Source organism: Ictidomys tridecemlineatus, chromosome 5 (genome assembly GCF_052094955.1).
Source record: "Ictidomys tridecemlineatus isolate mIctTri1 chromosome 5, mIctTri1.hap1, whole genome shotgun sequence".
Taxonomy (NCBI): Eukaryota; Metazoa; Chordata; class Mammalia; order Rodentia; family Sciuridae; genus Ictidomys; species Ictidomys tridecemlineatus.
In genome coordinates, this window is record NC_135481.1 from 168,208,288 (window position 1) to 168,226,281 (window position 17,994).

Consider the following 17,994-nt stretch of genomic DNA (forward strand, 5'->3'; position numbering starts at 1 on the left):
TCTGGATCACATTAACATTACCAAAGCCTGTAGCTCTTTATTATAATAAAAATGTTCTTATCAATTAACTGATATAAATCAATGATAAATCCTAAAGAAACTGAGAAAAACTACCAAAGGCATTAGTGACCAAAACTTCCTCCTAATACCAGCATACATTTTTTTTTTTTTTTTACAAAAATCCCTGTTAGAATAACAATGGACCCATCCTTAACATTTGTTCTAGGTTAGTCACTGTGGTGTGGCGTTCCCATGGATTTTCTTTCTTTCCCATATTTTTTATTGGTGCATTATAGTTGTACATAATGTTGGGATCTGTTTTTACGTATTCACACATGTACACAATATAATAGTGTGATTTAGCTGATATTGTGTACAACCTCAAGAATGGGAAGTTACACTCCATGTATGTGTAATATGTCAAAAGACTGTCTACTGTCATGTATATCTAAAAAGAACAGATAAAACAAAATTTTAAAAAAAGAAGAAAAAAGGATACACCTGAAAGTACTTTGGATTCTGTCTGTGCGGAACAGTATAAATTCCATGAAGTCAATTGAAGACAGAAGGCTACCTTACCGTCTCTACTGCTATTTACTGCAACTCCATGAATTTCAATAAACTCCATTTATTTATTTATATATAAACTTGGCTGATATCATTCCCCAGTATTTCCCCTTTCCCTTCCCTCCATGCTCCCCTGGTTCCTTTCCTCTACTCTACTAATTTTCCAATGTTCATGAGAATCCCCCCCCCCCATTTTCTTTTCCTTTTCCCTCTCTACCGCCCCATGGATTTTCTCCTCTGGTACAGTCATGTGTCACCTAACAATCTGGTCAGCAATGGACCTTGTATATTATGTAGGTCCTGTAAGATTATAATGAAGCTGGAAAAGTCTTATTCCTTAGTATTTTTACTGTACCTGTCTAATGTTTAGGTGTGTCTAGACCCAAAAAATACTTGCCCTGTATTACAGTTGTCTATACTATTCATTGTAGTAACATGCTGTACTGGTTTGTAGCCTAGGAACAAATGGCTGCATCATGTGGCCAACTATATATTAAGCTATACTGTCTAGGTTTGTGTAATACACCCTATGATGTTCTCACAACAACAATATTTCTAAGGACACATTTCTCAAAATAATGGATCCCCACCATTAAATACATGACTGTACATATAATAACTGAAGAGGTAGTTCTTATAAGTCACATTTTACATATTAATAGACCAAGGTTTGGGCTAAATAACTTGCTGAGGGAAATCTAGCTAAGCTACAATGGAAAGCAAACCTACAAATACATGCACTCTACCAATTCATCTCAACATATTGTCATTATTGCCACACTAAGGAGTCTTTATAGATATATTTATTTTCCTGGTCCTCCCTCATGAAATTTTAATATTATAGATATCCTAAATATCTGTTTATATGTTGCATGTATATCTGGGCTTTATTTTAAAAAAAGTGAAAAGATACGTTTGTCCCCCAAGAACCATTTTCTTGGCCCCGCTGTTATGATTTGGATGTGAGGTGTCCCCCAAAAGCTGACGAGTGAGACAATGCAAGAAAATTCAGAGGAGACATGATTGGGTTGTAGCCTTAACTTAATCAGTGACTTAATCCCTGATGGGATTAATTGGGTGGTATCTGGAGGCAGGTGGGATGTGGCTGGAGTAGATAAGGAATTGGGGTTACGGCTTTGGGGTGTATATTTGTATCTGGTGAATGGAGACCCTCTCTCTCTTTATGCTTTCTGATCAGCATGAGAGCTGCTTCTCCCTGCCATTCACTTCCACTATGATGTTCTGCTTTACCCTGAGCCCCGAGGAATGAAGCCAGCCTTTTATGGACTAAGACCTCAAAACCATGAGCCCTCAAATAACTTTTTCTCCTTTAAAAATATTCTAGTCAGATCTTTTAGTCACAGTAGCAAAAAAGCTAACATTCCCTATCCCACTGGGAATACAGTCTCCAATGCAAAATCCATGTGACAACCCTGGAGCTATTGAGCACTTGATTTGTGGCTTCTGGAACTAAGATGTGTTGAAAGAGTTCAAAGAATGAGAAAGAAAGGAAGAATTTAAAACACCTCATTAATAATTTTTTATATTTTTTGCACATTAAAACATACACATTATTAAATAGAATAAATTATTAAAATTCATTCCACCTGTTTCTTACTGATTTAAGTGACTACTAGAAAAGCCCCACACATGCCTGACAAGCACTCTACCACTGAGCCACAACTTCATCCCCTAGAAACTTTAAGTGTCCTATGTGGCTTGCATGATATTTCTATAAGGCAGTATACCTCCTTGCTGAGGACTCACCTTAACAGAGAAATCTTTCTCACTAAACAAACTTAGTTCTCCTCAGACAATTCCAACTAGATAGCTTTTTCCCTCCTCGTGTATACAGCTATCATCTAATTTTTAACATCTAAATATTACAAAATAAATCTAGTTACTTTTAAGTTTCAATTCTTCAAACATCTAATAACAGTTATCATGTTACTGCCATCTGAGACACACTTTACCAGGCAGAGGAATGCTAAGAATTGAATGGTTCACCTCCTCCCCCGCTGAATCACATGTCCAGGTGTTATAACTTCAAAGTGTGACTGTATTAATTTGAAGATAAGGTGTTATGGTTTGGATATGAGGCATCCCCAAAAGCTCCTGTGTTTCCACAGGAATATTCAAAGGTTAAATTATTGAATCCTTGATTTTATTTTTATTTTCTTGGTGAAACCCATACATTGATTAGTCTAGAAGCACATGTGTCTATGTGTTCTCTTATAATCGTATAAAGACACAAGAATCACTGTAAAGTCAGAACTGTGGTCAAAGTTGGCCAAGAGTCCTCTGACAGTGGCACTAAGGAATGCGCTGTGGGTTTTGGACTGACTCTCAGATCACTCTTACTTGGAATGGACGGACTAGGTGGTCACTGTAGGCAGGTGGGGCTCAGCAAGGAGGAGGTGAGTCACTGGGATGTATCTTAGAAGGGTACTCCTGAGACCTCTGAAACTCTAATGAACTAAAATAAAGAAGAGGGAGAAGTCAGCCATCTACAAAGCAAGAAGAGAAGCCTGGAACAGATGCTTCCTTCATGGCTCTCAGAAGAAAGTAACCCTGCTGACACCTTGATCCTGGACTCTGGACTCCAGAACTATGGAAAAATAAATTCCTATCATGCGAGCCACCCAGTCTGTTATGGCAGTCCTAATAAAATACAAAATATAGCCCTAGACCTCAAATCTAATGTCAAGGATCAGTCCCGGATCCACATTGCACTCCTTAGCACCACTGTCAAAGGTCTATTGACCAAGATCAACCACAATTCTGAATTCCCAGCAATGTTTATGTGTTTATACTATTACAAGAGAACTTACATAAATAGACCTGTGTTTCTAAGCTAATCAATATTACAGATTTAACAAGGAAAATAAAAATCTTGGGATTGCCCAAAATTTATATTAGGAAGCATTAAGGAAAATATGGCAATAGATACACCAGAGGAAAATGCTATGTAAGGAAGAAGTCTAAGGGTAACTGAATACCAAAGTGGATGTCCATCAAACATAAGCCATAAGGCACTGACTATGAAATAACAACACAATGAGGACTGTCTTACATATTAGAGTGCTAAGTTAGGATCAGCCAAGTGAAATTTCCATATGCATCAACATTGATGAGCATTTTCCTCTAGGGGTGTATCTAGTCTGAAATTTCTTAAAATAAAGCACAGGAGGCAAGAAATTCCAGAGTAGAGGATGTAAAACATTGGAAAGAAGTATGATTAAGATTGTGAAATGTGATGGACATTATTATCCAAAGTACCTGTATAAAACACAAATTGGGGTGAATATACTTTGTATACAACCAGAGGCATGAAAAATTGTGCTTTATATGTATAATAAGAATTGTAATGCATTCTGGTGTCCTAATATATATAAATAACACACCCCCCTGAAAAAAAGATACTTGTCTTTTACTGAAAAGGATAAAAATCCTTTTAAAAGAATATGGGGAAAAGTTGGAAGTATGCTTCTTCCAGTGTCAGGCCAGATCTACCAGATGCCAAACCAGGGAACAAAGTGAAATTCCTGATTCCCCATCAATCAAGCTTCTTATTGCCTCATGAGTTCCTGGATGAGAAAACTGGTCATTTCAGTGAGATATAGCTTTGGTGGGTGTAAAGTGACATCTCATTGTGGTCATAATTTTGCATTCATCTGGTGACTAATGATGTTAAACATCTTTTCATGTACTTACTTGGCCCTGTGTGCATGTGTGTGTGTGTGTGTGTGTGTGTGTGTGTGGTCTCTGTGAGTCTCCGTGTGAGAACAAGATAGTGAGAATGAGAAGTAGCCTGATACTTAAAAATCAATTGATAGTATATCATATCATTTTATTACTGGGAGCAATTTTGCACCTTGGGGAATTTGTCAATGTTTAAAGGCAATTTTGATTGTCACAACTGAGGGTTTTACTGCTGGCATCTTGTGAGTAGAGGCCAAGGATGTCGCTAAACATCCCATAATACACAAGTTAGAACAACACAGCAAAGAATTGTCTGGCTCCAAATGTCAGTAGTGTCAAAACTGAGAAACCACAAGTTGAATGGTCTCCTGTTAATGTTATGATAAGTCCAAAAATCTGCCAGGTCTGAGGCAGTACACAGGCACTCTCTTGCTATCCACATAGCATTACTTGAGCTGCATGCCCCATTTGCTTATCCTGCTTTTGCCTTCAAAGTCTTCTGCTCCTTGACTGCTTGGAATGTTCCCTCAGCAGGACACATTTCTCTTATATTGGCCCAAGTCCTACTTACGAGTCGGGTCTTTTCATAAATAGAATTTCTCCAAGGAAACTTTCCATGGTTCTTATAATCACTTGCACACTTTTTTTATGTTTTTTTTTTATGTAGCACTTATCACAATTACAATAAAATATTTATACCTCTATTGGTCTACCATCTATCTCTCTATCTCCCTTGGTGAAAGAAAAACTCCATGAGCACAAGAACCAAACCATTTATCATCATAAGTCCATAATACTACCGTAATATCTCATATAAGAGGTATCAATAAATTTATAAGGTATGAATACTGAATGGTTTGAATGGACGAGTGGAAGAGTACTGCCGAAAAAGAAGCTAGGTGGACTGTGAAAAATATCAATCGCCATTGGCACCTAGCAAGTTATTTCATGGAATGGCAAGAGAAATTTTGAAGGCAGTGTAAGAAATGGCAAGAGCAATTTGAAAGCAGTGGTGAGAGGAAAATAAGGCTTGGAAGGGATAAAGAGTGGGTAGCATAGATAGTGAGACAATGAATAGAAATTACCCTTTCCTTGTACAGGGAAAGAGAAGAGAAAGAGGGCAGTAAGTAAAGGAGGAAGAAAGGTTGGGGAGCATTGTGATGGATTTATGTTAAGGCTTTTATGAATAATGATCTCACTATAATTTAGGTCTTAAAAGTTTCCCAAAGACCCATGTGTTAAAGGTTTGATCCCTAGAGTGACCTTGTTGGGAGATGATGGAGCCTTCAGAAGGTGAAGCTTACTGGAAGGTCATTTGGTCACTGGGGCTATACTCCCAAAGGGGACTGTGGGACCCCATTCCCTTCTCTTCTTTCCTTTCCTGGTCAGGAGCTCTACCACATGCTCCTGCCATGAAGTAGTGTGCATCCTACACAATAGGGCCAATCAATGATGGATTGAAACTTCCAAAACTGTGAGTCTAGATAAATCTTTTCTCTTTATAAATTGGTTATCTTGGATGTTTGTCATAGTAGAGGGAAGTAGACTAATGCAGGCATATTGCTATGTTCTCTGGAGAGTGGCAACAGAGGGAAAACTTAAGTACTGTCAAAAGAGAGGGAGGTAATGGTGGAGAATAATAAAGCCAGGATTCAGAGATGCCAGGAAGGATGGGCTCCAAGCTTAAATAAATGGTAAAGTGCTCTCTCAGGAAAAGGGCAGGTGGAAGGATAGAATGGGTCAAGTACAATGAACAAGGGCTGGGGACGGGAGGAAGTTAAATGTTGTTCCACTGGCTTCCATTGCTTCTATACAGAGGGAAAACCACAGTGGAAAATTTATTATAAGTAAAGTTGTAAAACTATAGGCCTTTCCTTGCTAATTTTCTCATTTTATCAATAAGAGTAATCCATTCATTTTTCTTTTTGTGATTCATTATTGTGATAGAATGTTCTCATTCGGGTCAACCTTTGGTTGTCGCTCTCAACAATTCTGAATTTCTTGAAGGACAATTTTCATCGAATGTATGTATGAGCATCTTTTTTTAAAAGAAAAATGGAGTCACTGGTAAGAGTCACAAGAAACGTAAATACACAAAGGACCATAATTTTCAATCAATATAGCATCATCGTTGAGTACACACTCAACCTTAAGCTGTATTTAGGCCTTAAAGGAAATCAGCACTGAGACAACAGTTAACTTTGTGTTGCCAATGAACATTTTGTTTCTCAAACACACACACACAGAGAAACTCTATTTAAGAAGGCCATAAAGTCCCTCAGGATTCTGGGAGATTTCATTTGGAATAGAAAGTATGCTTTACAACCAAAATCACATGACACAGCCAAGGTCATGAAGGTCTCCTGTCAATATGCCCATCCTCCAGGTCTCCCTCAAGTCTGTGTGTTCCCCTATGTGCACCCACTATGAGCTAGACACATACCAAACCATTCTTTCATTCATTCCACTAACAAGAGGGAATACCAGCACCTACCATGTGCCAGACCTGTGGTTCTCCTGGGGAAAGCCAATAAATTATACAACGCTAGAGCCTCCCCGAAGACCTCAAATAGGTGTAATGCAGACAAGGCATACTCACTCCCGTCACTGGCAATCTAGATCTAGTCTCTGAGTTATCTCAGATAACTCTTTTATCTTCTCCAAGATGAACATTACATTGTGTTCCAAGTCACTCTGTACCTTGCCTGGGAGCAAGCGACTGATCCTCTATACTTCCTTTGGTCTACCATCTTCCATGATCCACGATTTCCATAAGAAGCCATGAGACCAACCTTAATAACAACCCGACAAAAAGAATATTTCCAAGTATCTTGGGAAGTGTATAAAGTGTTGCAGCATATGCAATACATGTCACTTATTTAGCAGTGAACAAAAATGAACTTTGTTTTAACACCATTCTCCAACATTCCATAGGCATGCTTCCACACCGACTGATGGACATAGAACACCTGTAAAGACTCTAGATCATTCATGCACTGGTCTCTGTATCTCAAAGCAGTGAGGAAGTTTTCCCACATTCCTAAATCCTGCATAGTGTACACAAAAATTGACTTTGTGAATATATGCCATGCAAAGAGCTATTTGAAAGCACTAGCCAAAAGAGGTGTATACGTAGCCATTAAGCTTCATTTGTGTAAATCTTAAAATCAGGAAGATTCTTTAGAAAAGTCAATGAATCTTTCAACTTGCGTTCATTTGAACTCTTTTAAAAATGTTCTGTTACCAAAAGGATCCTGTTTGGGGACATCATGGTAGATAGTAAAGGGTCTTGAATTTAACTCTAAGATCTACTTTTAAATTTTGATTCTGACTCTGATAATTTTGTGTCCTGAAGCAAGTCATAGCTCACTGTGTCAAATGGTAGCAACAGTTGCTTTTTCCCACCACCCAAGGTAGGTTCCATGACTAAATGGAGTGAATGTTAATAAAAACTAGTTTTTTACAAGGATAAGTGCCTGCCACAAAGACTCATCCTGGATACTGAATTCTAGAGCCAACATTATAGCAAAACTCCATTTTTACCCAAATGTAGAGAGAGATTATATAGATTGTTTAGATGATTACTATCATGTGAAGACTAAAAGTCATGAAGTTCTAGAGCCATAAAAGTCCATATCCAGCACACTTTAGATGCAGGAAGCAGAAACTTTCTTGAATTTTGAACATAAAGGGACTTAAAACAATCAAATAAGCAATTGATCAAATGATGGGAAGGTTCTAGAAATGGGCTTCAGGTTGGGTCTCCATGAATGACCCCAGAACACCACAGCTCTGACCTTTGAGGACAGCTCTTGCCACCACCACATTCAGGAATGTGAGAAATCAAGAAAGAACTATGAGGGTCCAAAAGAATCACAGGAAGAGTAACCTGAAAATAGGGAGTAGCCACTCTCACAGGAGGCTCTTGGAAGCAATGGAGATTTACTACAGAAGATGCTACTTCTTCAGTCTCTCACATATCTGCAGAAACAACCCAAAAGATGGGGGAGAGTGGCCTATTTCACATCTCTGCCCTCCAAATTTTATGCCCAGGCATCCATTTAGTAGAATTTAATTTGCAGGTAGAATATTAGCCTCAAAGGATTCTGATAAATGTAGCTTTAGATGTCCAGGCTTTGTTTTTAAAAATAGGCCTGAGATGTAGGAATAGATGCAAAGACTCAACCACATTCAACAAAGCACACCCAAGATCATGGTTAGCTTCCTTAAATTTTTTTTCAATCTACTGGACCAATTGTGGACTTATTCTATGGGCTTCTAACCAACTCCCTTTTAAATTCATGTGGCTTTTTTTTTTTTTTTTTTTTTTTTTTTTTTTTAGTATTGGGAATTGAACCTAGGGAGCTTCACCACTGAACAATATCTCCTATTTTTTTTAAATTTTTTGTAGTTGTAGATGGACAGCATGCCATTATTTGTTTATTTTTATGTGGTGTTAAGGAACTAACTCAGTGCCTCACATGTGCTAGCTAAGCACTCTGCCACTTAGCTACAGCGACAGCCCCATCCCAAGTTCTTTTTATTGTTTACTTATTTCCAAGTCATTGAGGGTCTCACTAAGTTGCTGAGTCTGGCCTCAAACCTGTGATCCTCTTGCTTCAGCCTCCCAAGTGGTTAGAATTACGGGTATGTACCAGCACTCCCAGTTCATATGACCTCTTTTATGAAATGAATCAAAACTAAATATCTAATACCTAATTTCATAGACAAGTTCCAAAGAAAATTTGATTTTTAATGGCATAATAATATCTTAATCTTCTAGGTATAAGTGCTGTGTATTGACAGAGAATATGACTTGTTCAGGTAAAAATGCTTCCTTTACTAACTAATCCCTTTTTCCACAAACTTCTTACAAAAGTTCAATGCAATAAAAAGAAACAAAACACTGAACTAAAAAAGCCCTCAAAATGAAAAGCAGATGCAGGATGTTTTTAATTCTGCTTTAGTACCACATACCTTTTTTTTTCATTTTATATGGTAGTCTACTTCCCAATATATAATAATTTAGTTTCTTGATACCAACATAGATTTAGTCAATATTAATTAACATATATACCTACACATTCTTTCCAGAGTAAAATGAAATTAAAAATTTCTAAAATTGAAAATAACACATAACAAAAAAAAATCAAATTTTAGACCTTAAAAGAGATCAGAGGGGAATCAGAGTCCTAAAGAGCCTAACCATCCTTTATATGCTATTTGAGTTAGATTTCTACAAAAATTGATGGCTTCTTTAGGATCATGTGAGTAAATAACCCCAGAAATACGTCTCTAGTTCCTTGCCTACTGAGACAGAGGGGCACATGGGTCTGATTAGGAGATCAGACATGGAATAGACTGAGCAAGGATTAGGTGAAATAGACAGTGAGCTCTGTCTGAGCATATGGAATTTATGATTGGATCTGAAAGGCTGCATGAACCTAACAGAAGGTCAGGTAACAGGAAAACTAACGTTTTCAGTTACCAAGGATTTGTTATTTAAGTGGAGACCCACAGCGTTAGTTAACAATTCACAATCAATCCCATTCCATTTCTGCTGGTACTTATTGCTCATGATAACAGGAAACAATTCTGATAAGGAAGCATTTAACCACAGGTTACCAAGTTCACCGTCAAAAAAAAAGCAAAATGTTCTTGTTCCATTTAAATATCACTGCAGGTAAATATAATTTGAAGCTATTTATTGATAGGCTAAAATTTCAAGGGACACATTCAAGATATGCTAATAGCCAGAGCAAATTACCTTAATGCACCATAGGTTGGCAATGTCTACATAAGGTATTTGGGAGCTGGATGGGATGTTGTTAGTACAAGATTGTAAGTACACAGGATGCCATTATTGAATTTTTTTTACATTAAAATGATTAATTTTGTGTTAGGTGAATTTCACTTCAGTTTTTAAAATGTAAAAATAAAAGTATTTAAACTGACTTTTTATAAAAAGGGCTGGAGATACAGCTCGGGGAAGAACATGTGCTTATGTGCTGAACATGGGCAAGGCTCTGGCTTAAGTCCCCAGCACTCAAAAAGAGAAATAAAAAAACTCCATGGGAGAAAAGTATACTCGGGCAGTGGCACTATACAAATCTGTGAATCTGTTGTACCATGCCAATAACAGCCTAAAGGCATAACGATTCCTTGCTAAATCACTAGAGCTTTGCTTAACCATTTCCTCCTTTGGGGCACTGACTGCACCTGCTATACTTCTCAGACTTCACCTTAGCACAGATAAGAAGGACCTAATCAAGGGCCATCTAAATCAAAAACAAATCACTTCTGTCCTTACTGATCAAGAGGGTTAAATTCAGCAATAATAAAAATGCTTTAGACTTAAGAGATTTGGTTTAGCTTTCATTCAATATAAAAATAGGCCTATTAGAGGCAAAACAGGTCTAAATAGGCAAAACAGATGTTAGTGTTAGCAATCAAGATAAAGGTGACCCCGGGAGAGGGGCAGGGGCTGGAAAGGAGCCCTAGGTGACTTCTGGTTTCTTGATCTTGTGTTGATGAAGCTGAATGCTCACTTTGTGAAAACCGATCCAGCCAGACACACAGCTGGTTCCTTTGGCTGTATACATGTTACACTCTGATAAAAGGCTTAACACACCTTTATTGACTCAGAGAAAGTTATATTTTTACATTTAGATTATAGTAATTACTGTCAATGAAAAATTCCCCAAACTCTTTGAACATGGACATATGTGGGTATATTACTAAAGTGGCTCTCTAGAAGGCACCTGCTGAACTTCCAGTCAAACTCCTCCTCTGTGCGTACCCCAATCTACATCCACCCACTTCCAACTCAGCTGTCTGTTCCCTATTTCCCATAACCTTTCCAAAGGGAATGCTGCGGAATTCCAACCTCAGGAACCCTTCCCCTCTGTTCCCTCCTTAGTCTTCAGTCATTGTCATCTTATCTTGTAATCGTTTTAGAAACCAGAACAGCAGATTCCATATAATGTAAAAGTTCTAACTAAGCTTTTCTGTAGAATGCTGCCTTCGTCAATTTTTCTGTTTTAATTAGGGGTAGGGAGTTCTTATTTCAAGCCTAAAGGGAATTAATGGAAATCCAAACCTCTGGGCTTCTTCAAACTTTTTCTCAAACAACTTAGTCTAGCAATTATGACATTTGAGTGTTAGATTATCTTTGAGAAACAGGAAATATGATTTAAGATTATATATAGGTTAAGTATGTGTGGGGGATACATTTATATATAAAGAGAGACAGAGAAATAGATACATAATTTAAATAGGAATAAAACTTCTAAATAATTTGCAAACTGACTTGCTTAAAAAAGAGTGGGTCCTCCTTTGAATTATGTAGATTCATTTTCCATGACCCATCTGAAATTTTTAAAAGAGGTTAAAAAAACTGATTGGTTTTCTCTAAATTATAACCTATAAAAATCAAAATACAAATTAAAGGGAATAGAAGAAAGATCTGGATCTTCCCATGAATACATTAAAAGCACCTGACCCTGACTTGACAAAAATTCATGATTCTCTTAGGGGACAATAACTTTTTAAAAGAACATTTTATTGAGGGTTTCCTGTGTGTCAGGCCATACACAAAGTGACATATATGCTTTCTCTGCTGAAACCTTAACAACTGTTTGGGGAGGAGGGAAATACTGCAATCTACACATTACAGTTGAGGAAACTGAGGTGGGGATGTATGAAGCAACCTGCCCATCAGGAGAACCAAATTTGGAAAGTAAGAATGAAGAAGAGAATGAACAAACAAATGAAAACCTTTCTCTACAGGGTATGAGACAAAGAGACAGGGTCCTGGCAATGGGAAACAGGGGCAAATCAAGGTTGGCAGGGGTCCTTTCCCTTTTCTTGTGCAGTTTGGGGTCCTTCCCTTTTTCTTCTAAATCCTGTCCAATAATCCAGAGCAAAGCCAAGGTCCAGGAGAGAAAAGGGCCAGTCTCACTACCTCCCCAGGTCTCTACTCGAGTTGGAAAAAGTAACTCTCCTTCCACTATCTATCTCATTAGCATTTTTCCATAAAGTGCACAGTCCTTTATATCCACTTCTAACCACCAAAGCCCGATAATATAAAAACATAAAATTAAAGCAAGGACATAAAGTTTCTTCCTTTAATATCATTAGTGAAACAGGTAGCCGTGATAAGTCGATTCTTTATCTGCTTGCCAAGTTCAGGACAGGCTTAGTTCCCAAGTCTTCCAGATGGTTCAGATGTATCTTCAAGTGTGAGAAGTGTTGCTTTCTCCTATTGGTTTCTCCCAACTTCTACATGAAACTGGTAGGGAAGGCACCATTACTTAAGAAGCATCAAAGGTTCAAATGTTGAAACTATTTACATTACTAGTTTTAAAATTCTGAAACATTCCAAATTTCCCCCCGCCCCATCTACCCCAAACCCTAGGGAGCCCAGACCTTGCCAGGATTAGGCAGTAAAAGGGTCAATGCCTGCCTAGTACAACAGGGCTCTGGCTCCTGCTCTTAGCCACCTGCTGTTGTAACTGGTCAGTGCCTGTGTGAAAGCTTTCACTCACACCCTGAGAGCATCCACAGCCTCACCAGGATTTTGGTAGGGAGCCAAAACATTGTGTATGGCATGGCACTCTCTGGGTGACATCTCCCACTCTTTATGGTGGTAAGGACCAGGGGATATGATGCTTTCATTTAAGGAATAAGAAGTAACCTCTAACAATTCTAAATAGCTCCAAACACATCATTTTTAAATGTCCTTTTATGTGTGATGCTTTGTATCGGTATACCGAGAATCTGTTTTATGAGTATGCTCACCCTTCCTTTTATAGAAAAGAAAGAAGGATTCTCCATTTTTGAAGTGATAACAAGTAAATGAAAGATTGTTAAGTTGTTTAACTATTGAATGAATTTCTCAATACACACAGAAATAAAATTAAATCCACAAGCCAACCAAAACTGATATAGGCCAAGGAGACTGTGCTATGTCTGTCATACTTTCCAAATTCATTCACAAACCTTATCCCAGTGGTTTTCACAGTGTGGTTTCCCACACCAGCAGCATTAGCATCACCCAAGACCCTTGGAGAAGGGTAGATTTTTAATCCCAGCCCACACCTGAATCAGAAACAGAGGGTGAGACCCAGCAATCTGAGCATTACCAAGTCTTCCAGATGGTTCAGATGTATGCTCAGTGTGAGAAGTGTTGCTTTCTCCTATTGGTTCCTCCCAACTACTACCTGAAACTGGTAGGAACAGCACCATTACCTCAGGTTTGCTTAAGAAGCAACAATGGTTTAGAGAGAATGAGCGATTTACCTTAAGTTACACAGCAGACTGACAAGAGAACCAGGAGGTAAACCCAGGACTTTGACTCGAGATTTTGTTCTCTTTTGTCTTCAATGCACAATCTCATGAAGATGCAATAAGAATAGCCAGAGAGACTAAACTTGTTTGATTCTAAGAGAACAAATACAAACTGCAGAGAGTTGAGCAGAAAATACCACAGAAGGATAAAGGCAATCTTAAGAAATTCTGGGTCCCTCTTAGTCCTCAGGTCATGGAGACTAAGGGAATCAAAGCACCTACAGAATAAATTATCACAGTAAATATAACTTTTCTCCTGGGTGCACTCTAGATTTCCTCTTTAAAAAGACCTGGGATTCTACTGGCTCTCTCCTTAGTATCTACCTCCTTCCTATAGTTTCCCCCAGAAACACTGCTGCAAGGCTTGGCGAGCTTTCTTTCACCTTTCTCTTTTTTCCAGTGGTGTTTTCACTAGTGATTCCTCCGACAGTCTCAATGCATCACTCTCTTTCTCAATTTTTTTAAATCATTTTTGTCTTTTCTACCTAGTATGTAAGGTGCCTTAATATCCAGGATTTTGTCTAATCTCTTCACCACCCCAGAAATGAGGTCCAAGGCTGGCAACGAATATTTGTTACATAAATGCATGTATTACAAATCATCCACCTGGATATTTCAAAATGTATTTTCATAAAGACCTTCATCCTTGAAACAGCATTGGTTATTTTTCTCCCAAACAGGAAATTATGGAGAATTACTTAAAATATAGCTTAAAGTCAAAACTGTAAAGAAATCCAGAGCTTATGCCCAAACTCCCAGTTCTAGAAAAATACCCCTCCCTTCTTCTCTGCCTGTCCCTCTCTTTCTCAGTAAATCATCACATTAGCTCTCCTTGTAAGGATCTCAAGATGGGCAGGACTATTTTCTTTGTAGAATTGCATTTTCTTTTATTTCCCCATGACACAAATCATTTAACCTGTGTCTGAATTTATTGTTTAGATTATATTCTTTTACAAAAATATCTGGTACAATTAAACTGGAACAGAAAAGAGAAAAGTCTAACGTCCATGGTAAAAGATGCATGTTTACATCCTTGCCTACAGCATTTAATAATTGGCACAAGCTTTCAAGGAAGCTGTGGCTCATACTGCAAGTTCCGTTTGCGCTTCCAACTGGACAAAATATAGACACAGACGCACTCAGCTAAGTAATTGGATTCGCTACCTGGAATATTTAAATTGTTTTCAGACACTGGAAATTGGCTTAAGAAGATTAAAGAAAAATACCCTGGAGTATAAGAGGCTATAATTTACTAGGTGGAAAATCTTTTCAGCAAGAACAACTGCCTCATTCTCCTATAATTCTTTCTGATTAAGAGATGTATTAGTCATTTGGACCTAAATTTCCTTAGATCCTGACAGCTGGAGTTTATTTCAGTGGTTGTTCTTATCAAACCCTTTGAATGACACCCAGGACAAAAACTGATACCATAATGTGCAACTTCAATCACATGTTTTCAGCTGGATTTGTTCATTTAAATATTTTGAAAGTCACTGCGGTGGAAGGAAGAGAGGTCATTTTAAGTCCTGGGGTCTGACCACATGTGAAGTCCAGGAGACCCCGGGGGGACTGGGGTAGGCTGTACCCATCCTGGCAAAAGATACAGGTAATACTTATGGAACATCTTGACGTGTCTGCTTCAAACTGAAGACTCCAGCCAGGTCGTTTCTCAAAAATTAGCCCTCCTCACCTGCCTGCAGGCCCACTAAGCCCTTCTCAACCCTTAAAGGCACCCTACTGCTCATTAGCCCTTCCCAGGTGTGTCCTCCTCCGCCCTTCGCAGGGCCCCTTACTCCGGAGCCAGGCGCTAAAGTTTGGCATCAGCGACCACCTGTCGGCTGGACCGATGTGTCCTCTGCCGCGTGTCTCTCAGAAAAGCGCTAAGAGGGTAGCAATTACTAAACAGTTTCGGACTTGGGGGTCATTCCTTCTTCAAAAGGGGCAAAAGAGGTAATGGGGATGCGCCTGTTCTCACAGGAGAGGGGCGCATCTGGTCCGTACCCAGCGAGTTCCAACTGGTCCCAACTTCATATTCCCCACTTTCTAAACTCTCTGGACCCGTCACCAGGCAAAGCTTCCTTCTCCTGTTCCATTGAACCCACAGACAAGACCCTCAGAAGGCGTTTACCAGATCCAACAAGGATGTCAACTCTAAACCTGGAGGACACAGGAGCGCGCGTAAGCCTCCAGCTTTTTGCTGTCCGCCCTGGCAGATGACAACCTGTGCGCCCCGAGGCTGCCCCTGCCCGCTCCCAGTGCGCCCATTGCATAACGCGCCCCTCGCCCCACCCCCACGCAGCCCGCCCTGCCGGGTGCCCGGGCCAGCGCCCCGAGCCGGGCCGCCCCAATACTTACATCATCCCACTTGACGAATTTGGTGCCCTTCTTGAGGCTGTCGGACACGCACACAGGCTTGAGTTGCAAGGCGTGCACTCCGGGTTGAGCCCCAGCCATCTGGGCTCATCGGGGCTCCGGGTGGCCCGGGCGAGCACGGCAGGGACTAGGCGCGGGCTCCTTTCTCTGCTCCAGAGGCGCTCGACTCTGCTCACCCGCCGGCCTCCCCCGGCCTCCTGGCCTCCGCACCTCCCTCAGGCGCCGCTTAGCAGGCGGGGCGCGCGGGGGCGCAACGCCCGGCCATGCCCCGGGCGGGACGAGGGGTCGGAAGCCCGCGGTGGATGCCGAGCCTCGGAAGATGAAGAGAAGCCGAGCCAGGCGGCTAAAGCTGCCAGCGACCGCCGGATCCTGCTCCTCCTCCGCCGCCGCCTCAAAGCGCACCATTCAGCACATCCTCTATACACAGAGGGAGAGAGCGAGTGACACACGCTCGGCGCCCCCCCCTCCTTCCCCTCCTCCCTCGCCTCCTCTCCCCCCCTTCTCCGCCACCCTCGCGCTCGGTCTTTCCTCCCCCCGCCCCGCGCTCCCAGCCCAACTTTGCGCGCTGGGTCAGGCGCCTGGAAGCGGGGACGCAGCGGCACCTCCCGGCTCCAGAGGCCCACTGCAGCCAACGCCTGCGCCTCCCTCAATGCCCTCTGAGCATGCCCCGTGCCCTAGTAGCAGGGGTGCAAGGGGTGTCCAGGAGTATTTGCGATTCTTAGGGTTTTCTGGGGAACTTGGGCAGGAATGCGGGGAGAAAGGGAAGGTGTTGGGAGGGAAGATAGGGGCAACCCATAGCTTGCGGTTCCAGTGGGAGCTCTCCAGCTTTTTTAAAAAGGAAATTCTTATTTATTAACATAAGAGAGCAGTTGAGAGGTTTGAAGTGAGAGTTCTTTGAAGAAACCTTGCTGCTTCTTAAGGAAATTGGCAAGCGTCGGTCTTGAAGTCCAGCGAAGGGTTAAGTTGTGATTTTGAGATTTAAAAGTCGATCTTTAGGAAAGCCAAGGTTTTATTCCCAAGGGAGACAGGAGGTCCCCTCATATTCTTCTGTCAGTGTGTGTGTGTGTGTGTGTGTGTGGTGTGTGTGTGTGCGTGTGTGTGTGTGTGTGTGTGTGTGTGTGTGTGTGTGTGAGAGAGAGAGAGAGAGAGAGAGAGAGAGAGAGAGAGAGAGAGAGAGAGAGATTTTATTAATAGATACTTGGCTTATTTAGGAACATAGATCCAGGAATGTTTGTGTTTACTCATTTTTTCAAACATGTCTCATTGGAGGAAGGTACAGGAGAAAAGTATGGATAAAAGTTTAAAACCTAATTATACCTAGCTTTGGAGAGGACTGCGGAGCAACTAGAACTTTCATCCATTGCTGGAGGGAATATAAAATGGTAAAGACACTTTGGAGAACAGTTTCTTGTGAAGTCAAACGTTCATTTATCATACAATCAAAAAATTCTACTCCTAGATTTTTGTCAAGAGAAATGAAAACAGACTTGTACAGTAAGTTAATAATGTTTTTCATAATACCCTCAACTGGAAGCTGAGAATGCCAATCAACTAGTGAATAGATACACAAATTTGGTATGTCCAAATAATGGAATGCTATTCCACAATAAAAAGGAATGAACATTCAATGCCATGAGTGAATCCTATAAACTTTAAATTTAGTAGAAGAAGTCAGACACAGTAGACCACATGCTACACGATTCCCTTTATAGGTATTCTTGAATAGAAGAGCTAGTCTATACTGAGAGAGAGCTTTCTCAAGATTGACCAGGGAACTTTTGAGGGTGACAGAAATATTCTATATCATGTGTGTTTAAATTTGTCAAAGCTCATAAAACTGAATACATAAAATGACTGAATTTATAGTTAAATTACATCTTCTTTTAAATAAAGGGAGAAAACACATTGTTCTCTACCTCCTGGGTGACTATAAGACAAGGCTTATAAACTCAATCAAAAGATTATCAAAAAATCCAATAGGGGAATTTGCTGTATAATTTTGCA

General features: G+C 40.1%; 1 protein-coding gene and 1 long non-coding RNA gene across 4 annotated transcripts in view; both read right to left on the bottom strand.

Moving 5' to 3' along the window:
* Positions 1-16,447, bottom strand: part of Plcb1 (phospholipase C beta 1) — a 710,898-nt gene extending 694,451 nt beyond the window's left edge. The window contains exon 1 of one of the 2 annotated variants that reach the window (XM_005320485.4): positions 15,973-16,446. In XM_005320485.4, the coding sequence (XP_005320542.2) occupies positions 15,973-16,071 (99 nt within the window). In that variant the 5' untranslated portion in view covers positions 16,072-16,446. Of the gene's footprint in view, positions 1-15,972 lie in introns of both variants that reach the window. The other variant, XM_005320486.4, reaches the window with a different exon arrangement.
* LOC120886643 (uncharacterized) lies at positions 12,382-15,957 on the bottom strand. Of its 2 annotated transcripts, XR_013439555.1 has the most exons (3): positions 13,570-15,934; positions 13,413-13,496; positions 12,382-12,559 (listed from the first exon to the last, which is right to left on the bottom strand). It is a non-coding gene; the product is annotated as an uncharacterized LOC120886643 (long non-coding RNA). The 2 variants fall into 2 exon arrangements; XR_013439554.1 differs by lacking the exon at positions 12,382-12,559 and having other exon boundaries at positions 13,249-13,496; positions 13,570-15,957.
* Positions 16,448-17,994: the final 1,547 nt, after the last annotated feature.